Source organism: Nerophis ophidion, linkage group LG06, assembly GCF_033978795.1.
Source record: "Nerophis ophidion isolate RoL-2023_Sa linkage group LG06, RoL_Noph_v1.0, whole genome shotgun sequence".
Taxonomy (NCBI): domain Eukaryota; kingdom Metazoa; phylum Chordata; class Actinopteri; order Syngnathiformes; family Syngnathidae; genus Nerophis; species Nerophis ophidion.
The window spans coordinates 52,836,914-52,850,273 of record NC_084616.1 but is presented as its reverse complement, the minus strand read 5'-3'; the positions used below and the strand labels follow the sequence as shown (position 1 = coordinate 52,850,273).

The window sequence follows — 13,360 nt, the reverse complement described above, 5'->3', positions numbered from 1 at the left end:
TTGAGGTCTTCGAAGTATTCCTTCCACCTATCCACAACATCCGCAGTTGAGGTCAGCAGAACACCATCCGCACCATACACAGTGTTGATAGTGCACTGCTCCCCTTCCTGAGGCGGCGGATGATGGTCCAGAATCGCTTCGAAGCCATCCGGAAGTCGTTTTCCCATGGCTTCCCCGAACTCCTCTCATGTCCGAGTTTTTGCCTCCGAGGACCGGACCGCTGAAGCTGCACACCGCTTGGCCTGTCGGTACCTGTCCACTGCCTCCGGAGTCTTATGAGCCAAAAGGACCCGATAGGACTCCTTCTTCAGCTTGACGGCATCCCTCACCGCTGGTGTCCACCAAGGGGTTTTATGATTGCCGCCCCGACAGGCACCAACTACCTTGCGGCCACAGCTCCGATCAGCTGCCTCGACAATGAAGGTGTAGAACATGGTCCACTCGGACTCAATGTCCATCACCTCCCTCGTGACATGTTCGAAGTTCTTCCGGAGGTGGGAATTGAAACTTTCTCTGCCAGAAGACTCTGCCAGACGTTCCCAGCAGACCCTCACAATGCGTCTGGGCCTGCCAGGTCTGTCCGGCATCCTCCCCCACCATCGCAGCCAACTCGCCACCAGGTGGTGATCGGTAGAAAGCACTGCCCCTCTCGTTCACCCGAGTGTTCAAAACATAAGGCCGCAAATCCGATGATAAAACTATATAGTCGATCATGGAACTGTGGCCTAGGGTGCCCTGATGCCAGTGCAAATATGGACACCCTTATGTTTGAACATGGTGTTTGTTATGGACAATCCGTGACAACCACAAAAGTCCAATAACAAAAAACCACTCGGGTTCAGATCCGGGCAGCCATTCTTCCCAATCACGCCTCTCCAGGTTTCACTGTCGTTGCCAACATGAGCGTTGAAGTTCCCCTAGTAGGAGAAGGGAATCACCCGGGGGAGCACTTTCCAGTACTCCGAGTGTACCCAAAAAGGGTAGGTACTCTGAACTGCTGTTTGGTGCATAAGCACAAACAGTCAGGACCCGTCCCCCCACCCGAAGGCGGAGGGAGGCTACCCTTTCGTCCACCGGGTTGAACTCCAACGTGCAGGCTTTGAGCCGGGGGGCAACCAGAATTGCCACCCCAGCCGGTCGCCTCTCACTGCCGGCAATGCCAGAGTGGAAGAGGGTCCAGTCCCTCTCGAGAGAAGTGGTTCCAGAGCCCTTGCTGTGCGTCGAAGTGAGTCCGACTATATCCAGCCGGAACTTCTCCACTTCGCGCACTAGCTCAGGCTCTTTCCCCCCCAGTGAGGTGACGTTCCACGTCCCAAGAGCTAGTTTCTGTAGCCAAGGATTGGACCGCCAAGTGCCCTGCCTTCGGCTGCTGCCCAGCTCACATTACACCCGACCTCTATGGCCTATGCTATGGGTGGTGAGCCCATTGGAGGGGTGACCCACGTTGCCTCTTCTGGCTGTGCCCGGCCGGGCCCCATGGGGACAGGCCCAGCCACCAGGCGCTCGCCATCGTGCCCAACCTCCGGGCCTGGATCCAGAGGGGGGCCCCGGTAATCCGCGTCCGGGCAAGGGAAATCTGGGTCCATGTTTTGTCAGCTTTATCTTATGAATTATTAAATGAGCAAACTTGTTTTGACTTACTGAATAAGAGGACCTAATATTGCATTATAGATGTATTCCTGTCAGCAGTTTTTGCTCACAAAAAACTAGACAGATTACCGGTGTTTATTTGTTTTTTTTTACAACAAACTATATGTTACCAGTATTGAACCATTTACTTGACATTTTTTCATAAACACTGCTAAAGCACACGGGCCCGCATGTGAAATTGCCCTTTTTTCCACTGCAGAGCTTAGCAGCCACTCCACCTGCAGTTTTAGTTGCTTGTACAGCTTTTCCTGTAGCTTTGCTACTTTTAGACCCATGTAGCGAGGTAGCTTGCAGCTTTGATGTAAGATACCTCAGAACCGCAAGCCTGCGTAGAGAAAAAATGGACTGTGAATCTTGGCCCAAAAATACAGACAAAATACAATGATTTGATGAATGAAAACCTCCATACACAGAAAATCCATGATTGGTTGATCGTATGATGAGTCACAACTGGCTAAGGTTAGGGCGGAACATTATGAACTGGCCAATCAGAGGCAAGATAAGGTGGGTCAAGGAAACCAGGAAGCAAAATTATCGGTCACATGACGAGGCATGCTTCAAGCTGATGACTCAAAAATAAAAATACCGCTTGAAAATGGCAGAGGAATTGTCTACCGCAGATTAGCTTTTTGCTTCAGTGATAAAGATAACGTGCAGGAAATCCACAATAATGTGTGTCCTTATCCAAATATAGAAAATGCATGCATTTAGAGAAAACAATGCCCAAAACCTTGAGTTTTTAGTTATTTACAATGTAAACCAAAATTATAACTGCTCTTCATCCAAGACGTCCATCAGTTTTACTGCACATTACCATGACCAACTGTTTCCAAGCACGCTGGTTCCTTTTCTCTTTTTTTTTTTTTCAAGATATAGAGTGGGCCAAAAAAAAAGCAAACTAAAATACTTTGGGGTGCAAGGACCACTGGAGGTAGTTTTAGGGTAAATGACCGATAGTTAATAGTAATGAACCCTGATTGGTTCCATCTGTACACTCAGTTACATTAACATTTTACATGTGTGCCCATAGAGAGAAATGTTAAATGTAGCTTGCTACAATTCACCGGGGATAGCTTCCCCTGTCGCTCAGCTACGTTTAATCGAGAGTAACTTTTAGCTTTGCTTACTACATTTGAGTAACTTTTAGCTTTGCTTACTACATTTCCCAAGCACCTCACCCATCATGGCAGTTTTGTTTTGCTGCTGCAGCAACAATCCCTCATCCACAGCAAACACTGTGGGCTCATTAAAGTAGCACGGTGACTTTCATGTTATGTCAGGGTTTTCCCTTGAGGAAGAACTGCACTTTTGGGGTGGAATTTTGCCTATTGTTCACAATCATGAAAGACATTACGACGGATGAAATTTCCTTTAAATGCAAATATTTAAAATAAGCGTAAATAAGTCTGCTAACAGCAGAGCCAATGGGAGGTCCTCTAATACGTCCATAAAATCTGATAACCATTCAAACACCGCCAACGAGACACCAATTATTTTTTTTAACCTAAATATTCACGAAGAAATAGTGATATTGTTACGAGAAGTGCTAACACAAACTATTTATAGCAGCGACGTGATCATTATCGGGTGTGACTATGTTTACATCAGACCGCTTAAATACAGCTGAGATAAGGTCCAGCACCCCCCGCAACCCCTAAATGGATGGATGGTCTGCTGCTTACCTGCTCCTTTGAAGTTTATTGTAGATCATAAATCATACAGCCTGCCTGAAAAGTATATAGCTGAGGGTATAATCCGAAATCTTGGGACACTTTGTCAGCCATTTAAGAGCTGGAACTGGCGAGAATGACACAAACGGTCCACAGCTCCCCAGCCCCGGATCTTTGCGAGGATTATAAAACATTTTTCATCCAAGTGGGATTATATGAACATCGTAACGGTTGGCATGCTCATGTCCGCAGATTTTGTACAGTAAGTGGTGTTTTATGTCTGTTGACACTTAAAGTCTGTGGTGAGCAGTAATCCGTGATAAAGGGGGAAAAAAGCAAACATGATGTGTTTTGGAAATTAATGCGACGTGTATGCTTAAAATGAGCAAAATACATAAATATTAAATTATATACGTTTGCCTGTTACTACATCGCATACAGTATATACTTACGTCATGTATATAAAACCCTAATGAAGGTGTTTGGATGTTTTTAGGGGCTTTATTGACAGTATTGAGCAGACTTGATCGCAATTTTGATCTTTACAATTGGTCAAAAAAAAAATAACATCCATCGTCATGTTGTGAGAGAAGCGTACGTGTGTGTGGCCCTTTAACATATGACAGCATGTGAGGTGAGTGACGTGAGTGAGTGAGTGGGCGAGAGGGTTGAGGGAGCGTGCAGGTACTAGTAGTTGTATGGGTGGCTGCGTGCAAGACACAAAGTTGCAACAAACCGACGGCCTCGTCATTCACTCTCGAGTCCGGAGCTATAAAGACCCACTGCCGGTTAAAGTGAAGAGTGTTACCCCTGAAGTACATCGGCCCTGGAGGAACGTCTCGACTGCGGTCTGGGAGCCACAAGCAGGAAAAGTGTTACAGTCATGTCTTATGATTGTGAACCATGAGCAAAAATGCAGCTCCCCTTTAATGTAACTGAATGTGGCGTGACGCCACACCATTTTCATTACTGCCACCCATACCATGTAAAAAAGTTGTTGTTTTTTTGTTTGTTTTACTTAAAGTATTAATGCATTGTAACCCCCGGAAGAAAGCACACAAAAGTCTGACGCTATTTGTAACTTTTATTACCATTCTTTTGATAGACAGCTCAATTCCAACAGGTTTTATCACCTGTGTAAACACTTTAGTCTCCCCACTTCCCAGAACACACACTTCAGGCACAGATGCTGTGTTTGAAACATCGGAAAAAGTAACTTCAAATCCAAACGTAAAACATTGAAACCAATTAATTGAGATATATACATACATAATAATAAATAATGATAATGGATTAGATTTATATCGCGCTTTTCTATTATTAGATACTCAAAGCGCTCACAGAGAAGTGAGAACCCATCATTCATTCACACCTGGTGGTGGTAAGCTACATCTGTAGCCACAACTGCCCTGGGGTAGACTGACGGAAGCGTGGCTGCCAGTTTGTGCCTACGGCCCCTCCGACCACCACCGACCATTCATTCATCATTCATTCACCAGTGTGAGCGGCACCGGGGGCAAAGGGTGAAGTGTCCTGCCCAAGGACACAACGGCATCAATTTGGATGTCAATAGGCGGGGAGCGAACCTGCAACCCTCAAGTTTCTGGCACGGCCGCTCTACCCACTACGCCATGCCGCCCTATACATATATATATATATAGTACATACATACAGTACATACACATATATAAATATATATATATATATATATATACATACATATATACCAGTGACGTGCGGTGAAGTTCATGGCTGGTGAGGCACTGACTTCATCACAGTCAGATTTATAAACAAACATTTGGTTTGTTCTGTGTCGTGTTTGTGTCTTCTCTCAATTCCTCTGTTTATTGCAGTTCTGAGTGTTGCTGGGTCAGGTTTGGTTTTGAAATCGGATTGTATTGTCATGGTATTGCTGTGTAGTGGTTTGTTGGATTGCTAAAAAAATATATATATATATATATTTTTTTTTAAATCGATTTTTAAAAATTGAGAATCGACTCTGAATCGCACAACGTATTCGAATCAATCTTTTCCCACACCCCTAATATATATACATATATATATTAGGGGTGTGGGAAACGATCGATATATATATATATATATATATTATATATATACATTATATATATTCACAAGTGATGTACCCAAAACTCGACCACCGAAAAAAGACTGATTACCGAAAACGGATGTAAACAAAACATATGCCATTGTCTAGAGCGTAGTCAGCATATTTGCAATGTTGATAAAATGTTATAACCTAGATATACCCGTGGACAGCCATCTACAAAATGTGCTAATATTAAGAGGACAGAGCCAAAGAAAGTCCAATTGGAACACCAGTGCAAAGAAAGTATGACGTCATGTTTGCTGCCTTTCATCAGGGACAGAAGTAGAGTCCTTAGACTACATTTTAAAACACCATAAAAAGATGCTAGATTTGTTGCTGGTTGATTTTAATTTAAAGAAAAAAAGCTATTAAGTCTCTAGACACCTCAAAAATCTCAAGTGCATTGTACAATAAGCAGCAACAATTGAAACTATGGCAAAACAATGCAAAAAAAATGTTAATACTAATTAATAAGAGATTTGATTTTAAGTGTATGTATACTTTTAACGGAACAAATATAGCACATTTAGCAAATTACGCAATGATATCAGGGTGACCACATCCCCACCTATCGTGGCAATTTCAGGGAATCTCTGTACGTTATTCAATTAAAAACTTCATACATTGATGGACATTAGGAAGACAGAAAATATCTCTGACAAAAATCCAAACTTTGTGTAAATATATTGACGAATAGGAGACATTAACTAATTAAAGAGCAGCATTGGTATACTTGGTAACATAAAATAAATGTAATCTATTAGCTACGTGAAGGAACCGATAATTTATTTTATGAAAATGTTTGCAATATTTCAGGGTTCCTCACGAGGAAACCTTACCATGTATTAAATGTATAAGCTGCTATACAATTGGTGAGTTATTGTAATGTAGAGAAATCCCATATTTATACCCTGGAAAAAACATGTCAATCTTTAAAAAAAATAAAATAAACACTGACATTCATCCAGAATATATTACTCAAGCCTGGCAGAATGACCACTATGCTTATAAAATGACTGAATACTTTGGACTTGCCACAGATTAATAGCTGTTCTACAGTCTACTTCATTTAACCACACTGCAGGTACATTCAAGCTTACCCTCTGTGATTTCATTAAATATTACGTGCAGTTGTTCAGATTTGTAATAAGGAAACTAACAATTGATCGGCTCAATTGGGGACAGAAAAATCAGTTAGCTGGTTATTCAAGCAGGCGTTCCCTTAAATTGTTCATGTGAACTGCAGTCTTAAATTTTTCAAAAATTGACCTGTTTTTTTTATTTAAAAAAACACGTCTTGATCCTACAAGTTTGTCAAATTATCGGCCCATTTATAAATTACCTTATCCGTCAAAAAATTTGGAGAAATGTGTTTTGGTGCAACTGTAGCCTTCTTTAGATGAAAATGGCACTTTAGATCCATTTCAGTCTGGATACAAAGCTTTGCACAGTACTGAATCTGCACTTTTAAAGGTTTTTAATGATTTGCTTTTAATGTCTGATTCTCGCAGCTCTGCCATTTTAGTGCTATTAGATCTTACAGCTGCCTTTGACACAGTCGACCAAACAATTGTTTTAGAGCGCCTGAGAGACTGTGTGGGCATTAGGGGTACTGCATTACAGTGGTTCAGATCCTACCTGTCAGAAAGGTCCTTCTCTGTCAGGCTGGGGGACGCCATGAATAGATTAACGTGGACCCCGACTTAAACAAGTTGAAAAACTTATTCGGGTGTTACCATTTAGTGGTCAATTGTACAGAATATGTACTGAACTGTGCAATCTACTAATAAAAGTTTCAATCAATCAGTCAAAAAATGCCACCTCTTCTTCTGCTCCACTTTACTGTGGTGTGCACCAGGGATCTATTCAAGGCCCCATCCTGTTTGCTCTATATCTCCTCCCTCTTGGAGAGATTTTTAGGAGGCATGGAGTGTTTTATCACTTTTATGCAGGCGACTGCCAAATTTATATGTCGATTTCAAAAGGGCACGGCCCCCTGACACCCCTTCTCAACTGTCTAGGCAACGTCAAGGCTTGGTTAGCCCAGAATTTTTTAATAATGAATGAGGGGAAAACTGAAATTTTGTTTTGGTTTTTGGCCCTCACTGACTATGTGCGTCCCAAGGTCACCAGCCTTGACGTTATTATAGACAGCGATTTTAAACTTGACAAACAAGTCAATGCCGTTTTAAAATTGTGTTTTCATCATCTTCGTCTTATAGCAAAGGTAAAACCGCTTTTATCTTTTAACCTTTTTGAACAAGTCATGCATGCTTTTATTTCAAGTCGCCTGGACTACTGCAATGCACTTTATGCTGGCATTAGCCAAAAAGCTCTCTCCCGGTTGCAGTTAGTCCAGAACCCGGCAGCACAACGTTTACCAGTGGCCTGGACACGCCAACATATAACCCCAATCCTTGAGAGTTTGCACTGGCTCCCTGTTAATTTTAGAATTGATTTTAAAACCTTGCTCTTTGTTTTTAAAGCTGTACATGGACTGGCACCTTATATCTCGGACCTCATCCAAATTTACAATCCTGCGCACGCTCTAAGTTCCGAGAGCCAGCTCCAGCTCGTGGTGCCCAAGACCAGACTTAAAACTAAGGGAGACAGGGCCTTCACTGTGGTCGGCCCTAAGCTCTGGAACACTCTGCCGCTCCATATTCGAACTGCTCCCACAGTGGAGTGTTTTAAGTCTCGTCTTAAGACCCATTTTTATTCTCTGGCTTTTAACACTACGTGAGTTGTGTGGTCCTCTGTTGCCCTCTGTGTTTTAAAATTTTGATTTCTATTTACTGTTTTAATTGGTTTCACCCTTAAAATCGTTTTTAATCATTTATTTTATATTGTTTTACATTGTTTTTATATGTATTTGTTTATTATTTATTTTTATTTTTATTCAGTCATTGGTGGAGCTCAGGATAGTATTTGAATGTTGTTTTTAATATTGCTGTGCAGTACTTTGGAAACATTTTGTTGTTTAAATGTGCTATATAAATAAAGTGGATTGGATTTTCAATGAATGTCATGTATGTGAGTACTTGGTGTAATTTGTTAAATGACTCAAGACAGGTTTAATGCCTATTATGAACTTTTATATTATAACAAAAGATAACAAAATTTAACATAACATTCAACTCAATGTCTTGTCAGTTACATCCATGTACAACACTTGTCTTTTTTTCTTTTTAGTTTTATAAATGTTAGTTCCTCCTCCAGAATGGTCACCATCTGGAAAGAAAACTATAGTTACATTTTAATTATTCAGCAACTTACATCACTTGATCACAGGTTTGGAACTTAAATGTCAACATTTTTTAATGTTGAATTGGCAGACATGGTAAAATAAAATGTCTGATTATTTTCTGTGGCTGATTTGCAAATCAAGCTCTGGCTCCCATGTCAACAGGAGTGCTCCACACTTCATGTACTGTACTTGCAGCCCAATATATATTTAGATTTTTTTTTTCTCAACAACTAATGACAGAAAAAAACTACACAAGTCTACAGTGACAGTTATAGGTCAAGGTAAAGGAAAGGTTGGTACACACAGATCTTCCAAATCTAATGTTTTATCTGTTACAGACCTCACGCAGAGATAAAATCCGATAATGCAGCACACAACACACACGACGACACTGTCCCATCACTCATCCATACTCGAGTTTTCTAAGCCAGAAATTTCCCGTGAACAAATGTAATAAAAAAATCAAAGAAGAACCACAACAACAACAACTGGAAAGACAGGCAATATACATTAGAAGAAGACATATGGGAAAAGAGAATGATGGTGGTTTTGGGACTATTTTGACAGAAAAATCCAAAACTAAAAAAAAAATTCTGGAAAAAAATATAGGGCGGCATTAATTTGAATTTTAATATCTTTTCTGCGAGCTCGAGGGGCGTACGTTCTCAACAAAGTAGCAGCAATGTTTTATTTTAGCTTCTTGATTGGCAACTTCCAGTACTTTTTCACAGACATAAAAGGGTTGAAGTCCAATATTTACGACCGCTGGCCTTCGTTTTGGAGCCAATCAGCAGGACAGATTCACTCTTAACCACAGGACAGTTTTATAAGATAATCGGGTGGATACAATATTTGGAAGTGGGAAAACTGTGACAAAAAAAAGCCAATTGTCCTTGTGTGTGTTAATATAGGGGTGTAACGATTAATTGATCGATTTTTATTCGGAAATGTTAAGTATATCAATCTGTGCTTGGCACTTAATGAAAACAACGAACGTCAAGTGTGTATGATCGTCTGTGGCGTCATCAAAACAAAAATGGAGAAAATCTAGGGTGGTCAAAAAAGGACATACCAAATGCAAACGCCACAAGAAAAGTTACAATACAACAACTTTCAGCTACATCACTATTGTAAAAGCCACACCAAATAAAAAGGACAATAATATAAAGCCACAACTTAACTTTAAACCACAAAAGATGCTACGAACAAAACAGAAGTGACAGCAGAACAAGGAGACGGAAGGTTAAAAACAGTGTAATAAAAAGTTATTTATGACGGAAAATGTGGACACACTTTACTTACGTTTCCAACTTGGCAAATTACACTCTCTGTCCTTTAGTCGGTGTGTCGCCGAAACTTGTTCACTGTCTCTTCCGTTATTTCTTTATGATGTTTTGTGTTTATTAAAATGAGTAGTAACAGGTCATACCATTGCTAATTTAATCTGAAAACATTTTGTTGTCTCTAATTTCTCAGGTAACCTACAGCAAATTCAGCCTGAAGAGATGTTGGTTGCACTTTATTTTCTATATTAAAATTTCACTATTCTTATGTTGAAAAACAACAACAACAAAAGTAGCAGGTAAATCTAGTGTACTTGAGAGCGAAAAGTGCTTCCTCTTGTTAATGCAAATTCAAGTGTTGGTTGCACTTTATTCTAATTAAATGTGATTGGATTGTTTATAAATCAATGTTTACTTGCTTGTTTGAATACAAGTTATTCATACCTAATTCCCCTACAAAAATAACAGGAATAAAGGAAACTTCACCTGCAGAATTCAGTATTTATTTCAGCCACACCGGTTGATTTCTTTTGGTAATAAGTTACTGAATCGATTTCAAATCAATGAATTGTTTCAGATGCATCGCTATAAAAAAAAAAATATCGTCCCTTAATCATATTGGCAACGACAAATTCTGAATCAAAACGAATCGTTATACCCCTAGTGTGTACCCTACTTTAGGATACATCCAACACAAAGTAGCAGTCTATCAAATTGAACAACTCTGACCTGAAAGGACTCGTCACTTTTTTGGAGAGCAGACCTTGGCCTGATGGGCTTGTAAGACAGCAAAGGCCTCGTCCACCTGTTTCAAAAGGAAGGAAAAAATAATTATTTGATTAAAAAAAGAAGCACTCTAAACTTCCTATGTAGACTTAAAAAATTTGAATTTTTGCCTTCAAGTGAAGGGACTCTGGCGTCTCCAGCATGTGTAGGAGCTCTGAGTTGTCAATTTCCAGGAGCATTCCAGTGATTTTTCCAGCCACGTCTGGATGACGGGAATGGATCAGAGGGTAAAGACGCTCGCCTGTCACGGTACATATAGAAAACGCAACAAGTGGAAAATTATTGGTTGGATAGTTCACCCTCGCACCCTTCCTTTAGTACTTAAAGACTTTGCCATACCCCCAGTGATTACACTTCAAAAACACATACGGTCTTTACAAATGACATGACAACAAATGCAAAGTTATCATACCAAGAAGCTGCTTCTGGTCCACAAGTGGTGCTGCAGCCAACATTGAGGCAGTTAGGGACCCGTTACCTTGAGTGTGCACTGGATGCTCCATTACAGGAACAACCTAAGAAAATATTTCAATAACTTTGAATCGTTACAACAGACTTAAGTAGAGAAGTAAAGCTTTGTAGATTATTCTAGTACGACATCTAGCACTGGGTGGTGCACAATAGAGTACCTGGAGTCTGGTCATGGGTGTAGGCACAGTGATAACTTGCTGAGGGTTCCGCACTACAGAGGAGTACTTAAATTGGCTGCTCCTTGACACGCCGGACATGTCAGCTCGCCCTCCCACAGTCTGGGTTCCGATGTTACCTACACAAAAAACGATGCGTGTGCATGATGGACTCTTCCGTAAAAGTACTAAGAAAAGTTGAAAGTTACTTGTCTTTTGTGTGGAACTGATGATCCGTGGCGCCTGAGTGGAAGCCTGTCTGACTGTTGCAATGGGTGTTGAGCCGCGGCGAGGAGCAAAGCTGCCAACGTAGTGGGTCGCATACGGCCCTAAAAACATATGTAGAGTTTGATCACATAATTTAAGCAACAAACCCTTAAGTTTCCAAATTCACCCTGAACTCTCGGCGATTGTCCTGTCCAGCGAGGCACTGATCTCATGTTGCTGGCAGCATTGTGGTCGTAGAAGTTGCGAGTCGGCGGCTGCAAAGTACATACTCAATAAAACAGCAAAACAATGTATTCATTTGACATGCTTGCTTAGTTAAAGGAACGGTTTGCAACCTTTAAGCAGATGTTTAGAAGGCACTAACCTACAAATGTGTTTTAAGCATTATAAATTTTTCTCTTATGGCTTTCAGCATATACGGACGAAACTACGCCCATATGTAACACGGAAACGGGCATTAACTTTGTTTGTTAGCTAACGATAGCTATCAACCAATGTATATTTCATCATAACAAAACATGACTGCAAATTGTTAGTTGCTTTTCTGGGACTGTTTTTGTGTGTGCATGTGCACATCTGGCGAAACAGCGATGAGCGACAAGCCTGAACGCCTAACACATTCCTCAAACCAACAAGAAATTTGTATTCAATACAATTGTATATGGACACTTTTATATTATATAAATTGTGTTAATTCACTAATGGTACCATGAGCTACTGTAGCTGGTGGTGTTTTTGTTATCTTTTTTGGTTGAAAAATGGAACTAAGAATAGATAAAAGTTTAGCATACCTGCGGCACGGTCATATAGTAGCTGGTCTGATGGTACGAGTCAATGATGGGACTGGTCATGCTTCTCAAGGTGGCCAGCCTCTGCATGTACTTATTGGTGAGGATGGCTTTACGCTCCTCCCTTCGCTGAGCCAGTGCCACATAGAGGGGCTTTGTTGCGATAATTCTTCCGTTCATCTCGGTCACTGCTTTTGTCGCTTCCTCCGGAGAAGAAAAGCAGACAAAACCAAAGCCTTTGCTTTGGGAGCCATCGGTCATAACCTGCAGGTGGTCAGAGATGTCAGCAAAATGCAAGTAAAACCAGCGATCCCTTTCAGACCTTGTGTTGGCATGGCAATCTACTCTAAAACTTGATTCCAAATGAGAAAAAAGAAAAACTTTATATTGTGCTTCCTCTGCCAACGCTACCTTTGCACTTGTTATGGTGCCGTAGGGTGAGAACTCCTTTCTGAGTCTTTCATCATCTATGCTGTCGTCCAAGTTCTTCACATACAAATTTACACCCTGAAAGACAGAAGAATATTGTGTAATAATTGTGATGCAACAGCCAGATGGAACTCACAACTACAAATACAGAAACATTTAAAGGGTGATTATTAAGATTATTTAACATTTGTACTTTTATTTATTTATCAAAACATCCAGCTGGACCAATTCCTAAGAAGTCTAACATTATTGGGAACAAAAATAGCAGCCGTCATACAATGCAGCGGCACCTGGTATCGCTGAATGCGGTCCTGTTTGATCTGGTCAAACCTGCGCTTCAGCTCGCTCTGGCGCTCTAGCCGCTTCTGAGCCCGCCCGACATAAAGAAGTTTCCCATGGAAATCCTTGCCATTCATCTCGTCGACTGCCTAAAAGCCGGAACATCGGTATGTCAACACATTTTTCACCACTTTTCACCAATCCAAGTTGAATCCATCACCATCTCATCAGTTAAAGGTTTCTATCCAAAGTCAAAACATGCTCATA

General features: G+C 40.9%; 1 protein-coding gene across 2 annotated transcripts in view; it reads right to left on the bottom strand.

The window, feature by feature from the left end:
* Window positions 1-1,807: 1,807 nt before the first annotated feature.
* pabpc1l (poly(A) binding protein, cytoplasmic 1-like) overlaps window positions 1,808-13,360 on the bottom strand; it is a 35,222-nt gene continuing 23,669 nt past the window's right edge. Inside the window, exons 7-16 of one of the 2 annotated variants that reach the window (XM_061904201.1) lie at window positions 13,105-13,242; window positions 12,797-12,892; window positions 12,389-12,649; window positions 11,764-11,851; window positions 11,579-11,698; window positions 11,373-11,509; window positions 11,156-11,258; window positions 10,854-10,984; window positions 10,687-10,762; window positions 1,808-1,975 (exon numbers count right to left, since the gene is read on the bottom strand). In XM_061904201.1, coding sequence (XP_061760185.1) covers window positions 10,700-10,762; window positions 10,854-10,984; window positions 11,156-11,258; window positions 11,373-11,509; window positions 11,579-11,698; window positions 11,764-11,851; window positions 12,389-12,649; window positions 12,797-12,892; window positions 13,105-13,242 — 1,137 coding nt within the window. In that variant the 3' untranslated portion in view covers window positions 1,808-1,975; window positions 10,687-10,699. Of the gene's footprint in view, window positions 1,976-8,500; window positions 8,659-10,686; window positions 10,763-10,853; window positions 10,985-11,155; window positions 11,259-11,372; window positions 11,510-11,578; window positions 11,699-11,763; window positions 11,852-12,388; window positions 12,650-12,796; window positions 12,893-13,104; window positions 13,243-13,360 lie in introns of those variants that run through there. The other variant, XM_061904199.1, reaches the window with a different exon arrangement.